Here is a 15,011-nt window from a genome sequence, read left to right on the forward strand (position 1 = left end):
GCATTCCAGTAGATCGGGAATGTTTAATTTGATGCCTAATCTTTACTATTACTGAATTTTTGTACAGTCTTGCAAATTAGGAACCACAAGATGCCACTTGTGAAACAGGAATTGATATAGGAATTTATCACCCAGACGCTCTCTGAAATTTTAGAGTTTATTTCAGCGTCATGCCAAATCTTTAACTGAGATGCTTATAAAAAGGCATGCTTGAATGTGACCTAGAAAAAAAAAAGGTGTGCTACTAAAGTGACACTGCTTTGACCTGCCTTTTTGCTAAAACAGGTATTTTGCCTCCTGAAGAAAACTCTACCTCTACACAGGAAATGTGAATTACTGGTTTGTCCACTGTCATTCATTAAGTAATAATGTAAACCCAGTACATTAAATCCTCAATCTGGAATGGGCTAGGTTCTGAAAGCAGGGGGCTTTAAATTTAAAGCCTACCTTATTTCCCTTTCCTTCAGTGCCCCATCTCTTTTAAGTGATGCTTTAACTGTTCTGCATTCATAGCTAGATTTTTTTCTTAAAAAGTCACCTTATAAGCTGTTTATGTCTTCAGCAATTTTTTCCAATAAACGTTGTCTTTCTTTGCAGTGTTTGTGAGCCAGCTATATTTCTTAATCTTCATAAATGCCACAACTTAATTACTTTTACTCCCTTAATCAGCCAGGTCTTTATTTTGAAGTTAAAGTGCTCCCTCTGCTGCTTTTTTTTTGTGATGCAGTTTTTACAGGTTAACAAAGCTGAAAATATTACAACCCATTCTTTGGAAATCAACCTACAAATTCAAACCAGATATCCTCCTTCTAAACAGAAAAATATATGGTCAAAATGTACATTAATATAATAAATTAAAACAGATCTTTACAAGTGATTATTCTACCATCACTTACAAGGACAACTGTACTCCTAGCATCCTTCAATTTAGTTGCACATGACTTATAGCTTTAAAAATAAAGCACATAATTACCTGCCTCCACTGCTTACGGCCTCTCCTCCTCTCTGATACGTTACTGAAATAGTTAAAAATGAAAAAAGGAAATAATTTAAAAATCATAAAAGACTCCTTCAATAGCAGTATTAAATTCGCCTTTGTTTCATTTTAGCTAAGACAATAAACGTGCATTGTTTATACATTAATTCTGAATCCCATTCTGCAAGCTCTTCCTTCAAATGCAAGTTTATACATAATACTCGTGTTGCTTGATAACTGCTAGTCTTAGCTCCAACAAAGTTTTATATTTCAGTTCTGTTCTGAAAAACACACACGTATCGCTTAAGAAAGCAGGAAGCCATACATCAGGTTGAACTTATCCTTAACATAATAACTCTGCTGACTTCAGTGGAGTTACTCTGTGGAAGAATTTAGGTCATATATTTATTTCATGAATGGCTAGACGTTAAAGCTTTGCTCTACCTTATTATTTTGTTAAGATTAAAGAGGTATCGAGATTCTGTAACAGACATTTCTTCCAATGTAAACAATGGCTCATTACAGCTGAGCCTAATGCAAAAACACATGCTCTTTCTGAATGTTACTGCACTATATTCATGGAACAAGCACACTCTAAAAGTCCACAGAAGCTTCACATTTTATAACATTTTACAATTAGATTTATTAATGATACTTATTTATGTAAAAATTTAAATGTACAAATCTTGGTAAAAAATGTCTGGCAGAAAGAATATTTCCTAAATTAGAAGGAACAGTTTTGCTAGCATTTCAGAAGCACCGCACATCAAACAAGTGGATGTCCTTATGGATTTATTTGTTGGCATGGATTGCGTATCCTTCACAGGCAGCATCATGATTGAAAAGTTAGTTTCTAGGATGCAAACATCCAAGAAGAAACAGGGCTATAAATTCTGCAGGTTTGCATTGGGTTTGGCAAAGGGTTAAGGAGATTGCCTCACTGCAAATGCTGACGGATTCTATGTTTTCCAACTAGGAATGTGTTGGGAAAAAAGCAGCCAAATTCTGCTCTTTAGAAGAACTCCAAACTGGGAGTCTGTAAGAGAGAGATAAATGCTGGCAGTGATTACAATAACAGGATTAAAATGTAAGATGCATTGCTACAGGTAAGTCTTTTACTACAGGTAATGCTAAAGAGGGTCTGGTTCCATTTCAAGTCAATGGAACTAATGACTGGGATCCTGGATTGAAAAAGGATTTTTTTTTTTTGCTTTAAATGTCTTACATACTTTGTGTTGTTTCCAATTTCTTCTCTAAAAATCACAGCTCTATTTCTTTTGCAGCTGACGTATCTTATGGAGCCCTCGTATTTTCTTTTAGTGTTAAGAATCTAAATATATGTTAGCTAACCTACCAATCTCTGCAGAATCTCAGTAGCATGCTACAATTGTGATTGCAATGGAAGCCCTCTGTCAAGCCAATTAAAGTAAGAGCAAAATAATAATAGTTTTAATTAGTCTCCACTGTGGATCTCAAAGGATTTCAGAAACATTAAGGGCCACTCTGACTCATGCCAAACAGTAAGCAACTCCACTGAACACGATAGGATGACTTTTGAAACAAGATGCTATTCAGTGTGATGAAAAGCACGTGCATAAGAACGTAACCCATTACAATTAGGTCAATGCGGATGAATGCAGAGAGACATGAGATTGCTTCATCTGCGGTCCGACTTGGAAGGATGTAACTCAACTGCTGCCCAGAGGCCAAATTGCCGATTTTGAGCTAATATGCCCTGCTAACGTGAGTGTGCAGGTGGTTCTTACCCTGCCTGGATATACATCTCCTGCAAGTCTCATAGACCTCTTGTGAAAACAGGGGATTTAGAATAAAGGAGGAAGAAACAACCTTGTCTGTTCACCCAGGCTGTAGCTGAAAGTAACGTATGCGGTATGCCGGTGGGTACTGAATGGGTTGAAGTGTATCTACTGTTGAGGAAGGGCTGCTGAGCTGACAGACTCTGGGACAGACTGAAGGCCAGCTCTACAGAACAGAAAGGCTCTCAGGGACTTTGGTGGGCTATGGTGCAGTTTATGGCACAGTCATATTTTCTACATTTCCCAGCAAAAAGAAATAGAAGAAGATTTTAAACCCTCCCTGAATTTGAAATGCACCTTTGTTTATGTAGAATGGGATGATTGCTTTTAAATTTCATAGCACGGATACAGTTTGAGGCAGCAAACAAAGAAATCTAACTGATATAACACTTTGATTTTTTGTATCTTCCAAAGCAGGCAAATCCTAGGCCACTGGTTCAATGCAGATTCAGAGTAAAGAAAAGAAGCAAATGTTTCACCACCTATAATCCCACTGAATCCTTTTCAAGTCAGCATCTGGGCTCTGCTAAGTCAATTCGTCCTTCATCAAAAGCATTGCTAGATGCAGAAGGCCACACTATTCCATCGCAATGCAAGAAGAGAGCCCAGGCTATACAAACTGATGGGATCATGCTACAAAATTGTATGCTTGCATCAAATGGTATGCTACAAAATGGTACACACAAATGGAAAAAAAGTGTCAGCTACAAAGCAAATAAATATACACTACACAGAGAACAAAATAATGATACCTGTCATTAATGAAATTGTTTAAAAACTTTCAGAACAGCTGGGCTGGTTATGTCAGAAAAAGAGAAACAGTACCACAAACACATGCTAAAGTAACAAAGAAGGGGGGAAAAGTGCAAATATATACCTGTTGGTGTGAAGGTAAAAGACGGGACTGAAAAATCAAAACAAAATACAAACTGGTTATTAAGCTGAAGAGAGAAAGGGAAACATACCACATTAGTATAAATCTAGCAGACAGCTGAACATAAAACAAATGTATATAACTAACCAGAAGTTCAGTCACATTGATATAGAAATAAAATTAAATTTGTGATTCAGAAAGAAGCTTGTCTCTGCAGGTACCAGTCTGAAAAAAAAGCTTGATGTGCTGTTGTGCTCCTGAGGGGACCGGACTGTGGTTCAGCCTTTCAAATACCCCTCAGTTTGGTATTTTAAGTTTTTCTGAAAATCCTAGCACAAACAAAACCCCCACACTGTTAATCATTTTAGAATGCAGTATGAAAAATTCCTGAACAAAGCCTTATCAAGGTTCTATTGAATCTTATCTGCAGTTCACTAAGTAAATGCTCATTACGCCGAACTAACAGGCACACTTAAGTATTCAGTAAGGAAATAATAATCATATAAAGGAACAAAGAGAACTGCTGTTTTACGGTCTCTGAATCAAGAACAGCACCAACTCTCACTGTAATAAAGGCACTAAAATCTACTGCAGCAATTAATTTTTGTTTTCATAGATGAGACTGTTAAACAGAGTTATTATCCTTCTTCCTTAAATAATCACCAAAAAGGGCAAAAGATCTCTGTAGATGTAACCCCTTTCTACCTTTCAACCTTCGGCTTTAAGAGGGAAAGGTTAACAACAGAACAATGACATTGCTTGACAATCTTCACTCTCACAGCTACTATAAATCCTCTTTGGATCAATAGGATCTCTAATCCAAATACAGAGCACCAGCATCTGCTCTTCCTATTAGCACATGCTCCCCCTCCTGTTGACAAGGCAGTATAGTTTTTCTATCACTGATGGGCAGGCTAAGGCTAACGTTGCCCTTTTCCATCTACTGAGAGCAAAGAGAAATCTAAGAAAAACAATAAAATATTCACTAAAGGTAGCCTTGAGACAGAATTTGATTAGCAAACCTGGCACAGAAAGAAAAGGTTCTGGCTAAGTGAACAAATGCTTAATCTAATTTTTACAGTAACTCTGATGTTTGGGGGGAGTCCAGAGTGTCTTGTTATAACTTAGGATATACTGTAGTTTCTCCCCCTTTTACCAAGCCAATTTATTTCCAGGGATATGACACTAAGCAAAAAATGAAAAACCTCTAAGCATTTGCCCATTTCAGGCTTCATTTATGGCACAGCTCTTTATCTTGGGAATTCCATTGTATTTTTTTTGAGCTAGGCCTTTTCACACAGTCGAGTTTAATTTAGCTACATTCAAAGATATAGAACCATAGCAACAAGCTTTCATTAAAATAGAAGGTGCATTTAAAGCGGAGCTATTCAAAAGAGAATCAAGTGTCTCAAAATTAATTTGCAACCACAAGGACATGAAAAAGAAATCTTAAACTACTGTCTCATTACTGTCCTGTGGTTTAACTACTAAATCTAGTTTAGTTTCTTAAGGAACTGAGGGACAGATGAACAGAGGTTCAACTAAATGAAATCTTTATCACAACTTAATTCTCAGCGCTTCTATTAATAAAGCCTTCTGAGTGTGTAAGAGTGCTAGTACAATATGTGTGTGTGGGAGTAGTGAAGTATTTTAACAGCTGTCAGGCCTGAAGCTAAATACAAAAATAAATAAATAAATGCAAGACTGAAGAAAGTTTGGGCTTGTGGTGATGACTTGATGCACTGCAGAGTGGCAAACTACTTTGCAATTTGCATTTCACTAAAGATGGCTTTTTTTCTTGAAGAATACTTTATAATGGAAATGCAGACCCTACTCTTCTGTATGTTTTCATTGAACCCCTCATCAAATTACACAAAAGATATTTTTACAGATATTGAAAAACACAGCTGTTTTGGACAATAGCTGATATCGTTAAAGTAACCATTTTTAAGGACAAATTGTATGCCTTTTGCTTAATCATAGGTACTGCTGAAAGCACAGTGATGTTAGTTTGATAGAACTGTAGAAAGGCAGTATGGCAGCATGCTATTAGTAAAACAAAACAGAGCAGGTCAATGCAGCAATATGTCAGGGTCTGTCTTATCTAAGAAATCCTAGCAGAACAAAATCAAAGGTGACGTTCATACCTGATTTCTGTGGTATAACCACTGTGCCTGAAGCCTACCGCGAGCACCGATACTTTAATAGCATGGAGGGACACCTAAAGGCTGCAACACTCCAGAACTATTTCCCTGTTTCCACTCACTCAGTCCTATTTTTAGCACTGCTGCTTTGTCATAGCAACACACTGCTACTGTTGGAAAACATTTGTGTTATATTTGCCTGTCTTGCCCATCGCACATTCATTCTTGAAGCGACTAAAGAACGTAATCTCATGACAACTTTCATACACACGTGTGCACCTTTTAAGCCTAGGTCTATCTTTTGATCGTCAAATATTAAACATTCTCCCTCAATTCCTTTACAAGCAGGATCTCCCATTTTCTGGTTCATTCCAGAATTTACCGTTCTTACTCCATGAGTGCCTATGAAGTACTGCTTTGAGATGTAAGGAACTGTAGCTTATTGAATTCAGTTTTAACTTTGGGGCTTAATCAAAAGATTATTGAATCAGGAGAAATCAAGTTTTTGTTCCAGAAGATCTTCCAGGTAGAGATTCTAGTTTTGTTTGTCACAGAGTATACTGTAAAGCACTGCTTGCCCACCGACAATCTGATATAAAAGGTATCAATAACATGAAAACGAAGAGTGCTTTAAGTTAGTCCCACAGCTGCCACTCTAATCGAATGCAGATGCAAGATGCGATAGCCCCAGAATTCAGTCCCAACGAAGGGTGTCACAACAGCATTTATGAGAGAGTCTTGGGAAGTATTATTGACTGTTGTGCTTTTGCAAACAGCCACTTCACCACATTCCCCCAGAACACAAGGAAATTCGAGTACACGCACCAAAAGCGCTACTGTAATGTACACCACTGTTAGTATTCTTAGCAGCAAGCAAAGGACCGAACAGGAGGGACAATGAACTACCGTCCACTTGGCTCCTTTTCAGATGGTACAGCGTCAGGTAGCAAGGGCATACGGGAAGCTCCCAGCCTTAAATCCATCTTTACACTTCTCATTTGTAGGAGTATCTTTATGAAAAGCTAGTCTAGGTATTTTGCTAAAGGCTTATGCTTTAAAGCCAGGTTTAACACGTTATGTAAATATTGCTGCTTTCTGCATTGGCTCCTGATCCACGCTTCCTGAAAGTATTGAAGTAATTTGATAATTCCTGCATCGAGTCTTAGAAGAACAAGAGACTGATGATAAAGTAAACAGCCAGTAAACAGGCATTCAGCAGCCAGCGGACTGAAATATATAATACGGCACCTTTTCTGATACCAGCGTAAGTACTAGTGAGTCCATTTCGCTTCTTCCTGTGGCGATATAACCAGATGCTGAAGACCATAAGGATAATCCAACAGGCTGCACCAATTCCAGCAATAAAGGCAGGCTGCTTTACTACATCAGATATCTGCTGGGCTAAACTGACTTGATCTTCTGAAGACACGGGGTTTCCATGAGAATCTGAAAAGAGCACATCCAAAATAGCCAATTAATTTGAATGAGTGACTGTAAAAGGCAGCATGAAAAGAACTGACATAACCGTAGTCCACTTTTTCAAGGTAAAGTCCTTAAGACTGCTCTTCAAAATCTCTTTTCACAGGTCTAGACAGAAATGATTTGTTTTCCATACAAGACAGGTACCTCCAACTTCACTGACTTTTGTTTGTTTACACTAAAATCAGGCCACTAGGCACACAAATAGAAAGTTAGGCTCATAAATGTCAAACTTGGGGTCTGCTGGTTTTTTTTTAATTTCTATTTTACTAAAACAACACCAGCTTCAGAAAATTATTCAGAAAGTCAGAAAAGGACACAGTAAATAACAGAAAGCTCAAGTATGAAACATGCGTAGTCTGTTCTTGGAGTTTCACGAACGGGTAGAAGTCAGCTACCCAAACATCCACTCTCATAACTGAAAATCACAGAAAAATTACAAATTCAAAGTACATTCACAGGAGGTTGATAGAGGAATACATTTTAACCTAGCAGTTCCTGAGTGATGACTTAAATCTTGTATTACAGAGTTTAATGTAGTCTTTGCAGTCTCTCAGTTTGACCTCAGTTGAAAAAGACTGAATATTTAAAAGTATGTAAAGAAGTAAAAGCACGATATAACCAATCCTGCCCTCTTGATGTGGATGAAAAAGCTAAAGGATAACTAAAACCAGAGTTATGAATTAGTAAAAATAGTCAAGCAGCCTCGTTATTACTGGACAAGCAGTCTTTTTCAAAACCAGTTTTTCCTTAAATACCCCACATAAGAATCAAAACCATGTATTTTTCCACACACTTTTGATTTTTTTTAATAGAGAAAGTACATGTAAGAATCACTCTTTTCTGCTCTTTCTGTGTTGAACCTTTGAAAGAACCTTCTAGGAACAGCAGTAAGAATATTCAGTCAGTGACCAGATCTTTCTAACTGAAATGAAGCAACTCAAAGACAAAATACTCCCTTCCTGATTTTTTTACCACTACAGTGAGTGCTTACTGGAAATTTCATTACTGCACAGGGTGAGGGCAAGAATTTGAAACCTTTACTCAGAGCGGATATTGCTTTACACATTCCACAGCTTAGTCTTTGAAATACCCATTTTTACTCTTGTGTAAATCCAACAGTCAGTTGCTTTTTACTATGGGTAGTGACATCAGATTCAGAATGAGAGATTAGTGTTTTAAGGAGAAAGGTGCTGTTATTAATTCTGTTAATATAAATTAGATGAGAAATGAAAACCTATTTACTTAAAAAACAATACCTTTTCCCTGTGGACTAAGCAGTGAATAGATTTTTCTTTTTTTTTTAATGATGACATGTCTTGCATTATGCCAAAATAAGGCAACATAAAATATAAGAAACTCTAATACAAACAGGAGATGGAATCACAACTAATCATACAAGTAACAAACCTCCTCCGGAAAAGGATACCTTTTTGAATGGGAAATGGTTACATTAGTAACAGCTTCTTCCAGTGAAGAATTCCAGATTTTAGTTTTCGCAACAACAAGATCAAATACCTATTTTTCCAAGGAATCACCACTGCCTTTGACTGCTACCTTGTTGGAAATTCTATTTCATATTTCAGACCCCTTTATCTTCTGTGATCCTAAGTGCACTGCCTAGTCTGAAAGTTCACCAGGGAGACTCATTCTTTTCTTACTAATACACCCTTTGTGTCTGCTGGGTTTATAGATTTCACGCCTATTTGTGCAAGGTTAAGATGGGTTGCTTCAGATTTTATGGAGACAGCCAAGTGAAGTTCCACACAAGTGGCCAGATGGGCCTAAACGTATGAAGTATACTGTGACCAATGAATTAAATCTGTCACTCGCTATCTCATCTTTTGTCTCTTTGCAGCTGAGGCCATATTAAGATATGAAAACTTGCATCATCAGTCCCTCTTCAAAATGAGTAAGCCTACTATTTCTACATTTTCAAACAGCTACACTACCTTATACATCTTAACGGAATATAACAAAAGATTTCTGGAGAACCTATGGTCCTGAATAAATTTAGAAGACTGATAAATATTTTTTCTCTAATTCTTCAAATACGTATTTAAAGCAATAAATCCAGGGGAAAAAAATCACAAACTCAAAAGCCAAATAAGAATGTTTTTTAAACATGTCAACAATTCAGCTATACAGAAGGACAGTACTTTTATATATACAAACATTTTGCATTGCTCAGTCGATGCATGTCCAAAGATTACAAAATACTGAAGAATCTCTTTGAACATTTATTGTTCTAATTTTTAATTAAGATTCATTTCATGGTATTATTTTGCTAGCCATTGCAAGCATAAGAACAGCATAATAATATGTTTGCTTTTAAGAAACTAGGCTTATGGCACATGGTACATGGGTGGACTGTTACAGCCATTACAGTAAATTAGCTGGTATATATTCACACATACAGTGAAGAGAAAAATGTGTATGTGTTCATGTACAGTCATATAAACAGCACGATAGAAAAGAAGATGGAAGGGCTTTCAAGAGGCTACATTTGACCCACGTCCTGCTCCTCTTATAATTCAAAAATAGAAAGTAAGCTAAATAGAAAGTAAAGGGAATGAAATCTGGTGAACCCCTCATTACTAAAGATTTCCAGGAACAGTACCTTGGAAGCCTTTCTTTGAGAAGGGCATCTTCCCTCTCCAGAATAGTCCTGTGAGATTCTGAGTGATCAGTGAGGGGAAAAAAAGCTCTTGAACTAAAAAAGTACTTTTTCTTCATTCCAGGAAATTTCTTGAAGCTTTGACTGAGATATAAACAGTTCATAATCAACATTCCTGTTTCTGCTTGCACTCCTCAAGAAGATGTGCCAAATAATAAGTGAACATAAACATTCTACAGCAAAGCACATCTTACTGCCAGAGCAGCAGCCGCAGCATTCAACGTACATGAAAATGCCTCAGAGTTGTTGGAGCAGGCTGATCTTACAACTCCCTGAAACCAGCATATTATCGCAGTGACTCATCCCTTCTTCTTCTACCCCAAAAGAAGAGCCTTCTTTTTAATCACAGATGATGTTGCTATGGCTATTACTCACAAGCTACCCGCTCTGTCTTGAAGCTCCAAGTTTCAAACTTCAATGAAAACTAATTAGAATTTACATCAAGAAGAACTGGGATCTCTAATTCTCTAATGTTAAATATTCATGTAAATAATAATAATGTAAAAACTAACATTTAAATTGTTAAATGTTAAATAAAAGATTAATGTACATTAAGATTGGCATGCCAAAGATTCCAAAAACACAGGGAATTCCAGGTTCACAGGTGTGCAAGCAACCTTAACTTTGCCCTGTACATGGAAAATTTATGGAACGGTACGTTTCCACATGCCTGTCTCATTTAGTATACAAAATGTATAAACAATAAGTAGGAAGATCTAAGTTTTGTTGACATAGCTAATTCTGGCAATTCAAAACTTGCAAAATGCCTGGAATTTATAACATAATGTCTGAGTGTTTCCTCAAATATATGTGCATGATGCAATATGAAAATTATTTGGTAAAATATTACCAGGTTAAGAATATGCTGGTCTATCTCCTTTCTAGTTATGTGCGTTTCCAAAACTGGAAAAATATAATTTTTGAACTTCAATCTTAATAGCATACTGTTTGTGAGGAGACAGCACTGAACTAGTTTGGAAGGGCTTGCTGTGAGGGAAAAACAAAGAGACCACTTTCTTCAAGTCATTTGCAGGCCACAAGACAAAAATATCAACAAAAAAGCCCTTACAACTATCATACTAGAATTACTTGAAGGGCTGACAGAATAATATCCCTGAAGGCATGCTAGCAGGTTCACAAATCACATCGCCTAAATGAAGCAATTAGAACAATAAAGATTCAGTGAGACTTTCTTGTGTTTTGTACACTTGAGACATCCACTGGTTGAATAATGCACTCAACGTTTATAATAATTGTGCAGACATCTCTTACTAAATAACCGCATACCATATATTCACACAAATGATATGTTATGAGTAACATTAACTGCAGTTACGGGGCTTCTCAGAGATGGTACCCTGAACAAAATATCTTGCAATACATTCGAATTTCACTACTTATTTGCCAACAAGCATAGGTAACACTGCTAAACTATCATAGGTAGTATCTCATCACAGTACAAATGTTGTGCTAGAGATCAGCAAAAAATACAATTTGTTGTGATAGTTGTCACCTTTCTGTACAGAACAGTGTTGTAACCAATGTCCTGAAGTTACATGTGTGACAAGAAAAAACGTGCTATAAAAATTCTGTGGATTTGGTGAGCTGTGGCTAGCTCTCATGAAATACAATTTTTTTTTCCTTAACACCAAAGCTTTTTCAGTCTTTACGTAAAATATCAACTTTTCTTTTAAAACTAACAAACAAATGGTATTCCAGCCCTTGGAATTCCACAGAACACTTTATAAGGTCATTCAAAAGCCAAGAGGAAAATTCAGAAGCCCCAAGGGGAGCGTTTTAAAAAGATGCATGATTTTTCAGTTGATCTCATGATTTTAAACACTGAAAGGTGATTTTTGAATAGGAACCATGTATATTGTTGGCTTGTCCCTGGTGGCACGGGAAGTCTGGGGTACTGCAGCTCAGTCAGCTGCTTCATGTCAGCTGAGACGTGGAAAATGAAGGAGCTTTGAGCTCACAATTTGTACCTGTCTTTCTAACAGGTTAAGTGCGTGCACAAGGTCAGTTATCACAGCTCAGCTGATGCATGGGACTGTGATTGCACGCCTCAGCTCTTAGAGAATCCAATTTCTCCTGTCCTCCCCTTTTGTTCTGGAAGGTGGGCTCCGAAAGGTGAAGCTTCCTCCTGTCACACAGCCCGCTAAAACTCGGCCCAGGCATTTCTCACAGTCACAAATCTGGGAGCATCCTGCACAGCACACAGACTCAAATGTGAGGTCGCTGTGCAAGAGAGTAGGCTATACTGGGGAAAAAAACACCTCTTCTTTGGATGGCCAGAGCCAGCCACAACTTAGTCTTACATTTTTTGTAAGAAAAACACATTATAAGGAGATAGACATTTCATTTCAATGAAAAGTTCTTAAAAAAAGTGAGCATCTAAATCACATAGTGTATCTTGTTTCCACTCACGGAATTCTTAATTAGTTTTTTTTTTTTAAAAAAAGGATTGCACTAATTCAGATATCAGGAAAAGATTTACGGAAGGAATAGTTGGGATCAGTGTCAGGAGAAGTTGTCAGTGGCAAACACACAGTTCCTAGAGCCTATAAGTACATGGAGTCAGGACTCTTTCAAACCTTCTAAACGTAGCATCCTTAGTCCTCTTTCCTCCCCCTCCCTGGCCTCCCTTCCCTCTCTCTGTAACCATATAATTTATTGCTGGTGAAAAGTGCCAACTGATGACATCAACAAACTCATTTTCTTTCTTCAGAAGAGCTACCAGAAAACTGCAGTGTCTGCTCCACCCCCATGCTGGGAGCATATCCAAGAACTAAGAATGTGATTCCTTGTGGGGGCTGTAGAAGAACTTGTATCACAGGGTGGAGTTAGGTAAACTGCAGCCATTCTTCGGCCTTGATGATTTTAGGTTTATCTCTGCTACTAAAGGGTACTCCTCTTAAATTTAAGTACTAATATTCAGCAGGCTCCTGCAGTTGCCAAAAGGACTGCAGCGCTGTCTAGTTATTTCTTTGTGCTGTGTCTAGTGGCATGGATCTCCACAAGACTCCTGTCTCCAGGTCTTTACCATGTAACAACCAAATTATGGGATTTTTACTACAGCATATGTGGAATTGGCCGTGTCACTTAATTCGAAGCAAGCGGTACAGTCCATGAAAGCAAACCCTAACCACAAGGAAATATATGGAATTCTACTAGACTTGCACATTTGAACACCCTCTGAGGTGTGTGATTGCTCCATGCTTTCTATCATAGTGTCAGTAAAGGCCAGGAAGCCAGAGGCCGGCAAAAATCTTACCCTGACATATTCTCATTTGTTTCTTTTTCCACTTACCAAAACCCTGCAGTGATTAACTTCCATTATAAAATTCACCTTCATCTAGCATTTGCTTACCCTCAGAGAAAAGGAAAAAAAAAGTGTTTATGAAGTCTTTTGCTTTGAACATTGAGGTTATCCCTTACACTTTATTTATCCCTTACACTATTATCTTACACTCATAAGACTCCCTAATTTAAAATTTTGAAAATCTAAGCCATATAGAACAAGCTTGACTTTGACTGGAAAGTTGGCTGTAGGAAGCTGTGAATGGAAGCTAGCTGTAGGAAAAAACAATACAACAAATTACTATAGGGTTTTGCAGATATTAATGGAGTATCATATAAGCTGTGTGTGATTTTGTTCTACAATCTCTATTAATGCAATTGGGAATATATGCCTGTATAAGTTAAACAAGTTAAAGATGACCTTCATTTTAATAGCCAAGGAAATGTACATGTAATTTTCCAGAGAATACATGAGTCATTCGGTCTTGTTTTCACACGCAGTAATTATAGATTTTTAAATATAAAAAGTGAGTTAACAAGGAAGATCTACTAATGATACAGAGATAGACGGGACATAAAAGTCCAAAGCAACATGCTGAGCTTGCTTTCACAATTATATACTGTAATCATAAGGTATTTTGATACAGGCATACTAGTAAAGCATCATATGACTATACCTAAAGCTACTTTAAATAACCTTCAGCTAACCAACAGCCAAGATGCATTTCTCGTAGATACATCCAGGAGCAATGCCCCTGCTCTGCATTTATGACAGAGAGATGTTTGATGCAAATCAAGTTAGGAGGTCAAGATTATTGTACATCATCTGGGTATCTCTTTTTCCTGTACTCTGATTATTTACCATTTTTTACACATATTGGATATTTATTGTGCCTAATTTTAGTACGCTCTTGCTTTTTTGCTTCCATAAAGAAAGATAAAATCTTACCAAGACAAATTATGTCCCTAAACTAAAGTGAGCCAACACTTAGTGATTCATAGTCCTCCACATGTTTTATTACATCAGTTTTAAGTGTGAAAATTCACTTTGAAAAATCAATAACCAAATAACACTGCTGAATTGGGAATTTAAAAAAAAACTGTGTTGTTATAATCCCATCTATAGAATGCAGTTCCAAGGCAAGTTTAAAACCATAAATGCCAAATCCTGCTATTTCAGAGATCAAGTAACACTATCTATTTCACTTGCCTTGAAGGTATTTCTGGTGCCATAAATGACAAAAGCAAACAAACAAAAATCATTGAAACCTATAGGTAGGATTACCAGCAGGCTTACCTAATTGGATAAACTGGGGATCGCTTTTCACTCCAGGTCCTGCCCCAGTACTTGCTGCCACTTCCACGCTATATCGAATACCAGGAACTAGGGAGGGGATGACTACAGAAAACGTAGACCCATCTACCGTCTTGTTTATATGGTATCGACTTTCATTGCCAAGACACCAAACCTGCAGGGAAGTAAGCGTACAATATGCATAAATGTTCAAAATTCAGCACCAAAGGATAAGCAGAAGGAAGGATGACACATTCCTTTCTGATGGAACGTATCATGCCAGATAAAGAAATCTAGAATTTGTCACTACTCTAACACCTGCAGTCATGGATTGCTGTTCTGTACATACATATGTACATTCATACAGTACTCACTCCATGAATACTGAAAAGATACTTCTTGTTCCAAAGAGCAGCTCCAGCTACTGAAATTATTTGGTGGGTTTAT

At 37.3% G+C, this 15,011-nt stretch overlaps 1 protein-coding gene across 1 annotated transcript in view; it reads right to left on the reverse strand.

Annotated features, from left to right (window-relative positions):
- The window catches only part of ROBO1 (roundabout, axon guidance receptor, homolog 1 (Drosophila)), a gene marked incomplete at both ends in the record, with an annotated part of 99,831 nt that overhangs the window by 16,661 nt on the left and 68,159 nt on the right, over positions 1 to 15,011 (reverse strand). Inside the window, 4 exons of the mRNA XM_010286794.1 lie at positions 974 to 1,016; positions 3,671 to 3,697; positions 7,060 to 7,257; positions 14,568 to 14,739. Coding sequence (XP_010285096.1) covers positions 974 to 1,016; positions 3,671 to 3,697; positions 7,060 to 7,257; positions 14,568 to 14,739 — 440 coding nt within the window. The remainder of the gene's footprint in view (positions 1 to 973; positions 1,017 to 3,670; positions 3,698 to 7,059; positions 7,258 to 14,567; positions 14,740 to 15,011) is intronic.

This window comes from Phaethon lepturus, unplaced genomic scaffold (genome assembly GCF_000687285.1).
Source record: "Phaethon lepturus isolate BGI_N335 unplaced genomic scaffold, ASM68728v1 scaffold12075, whole genome shotgun sequence".
NCBI lineage: Eukaryota > Metazoa > Chordata > Aves > Phaethontiformes > Phaethontidae > Phaethon > Phaethon lepturus.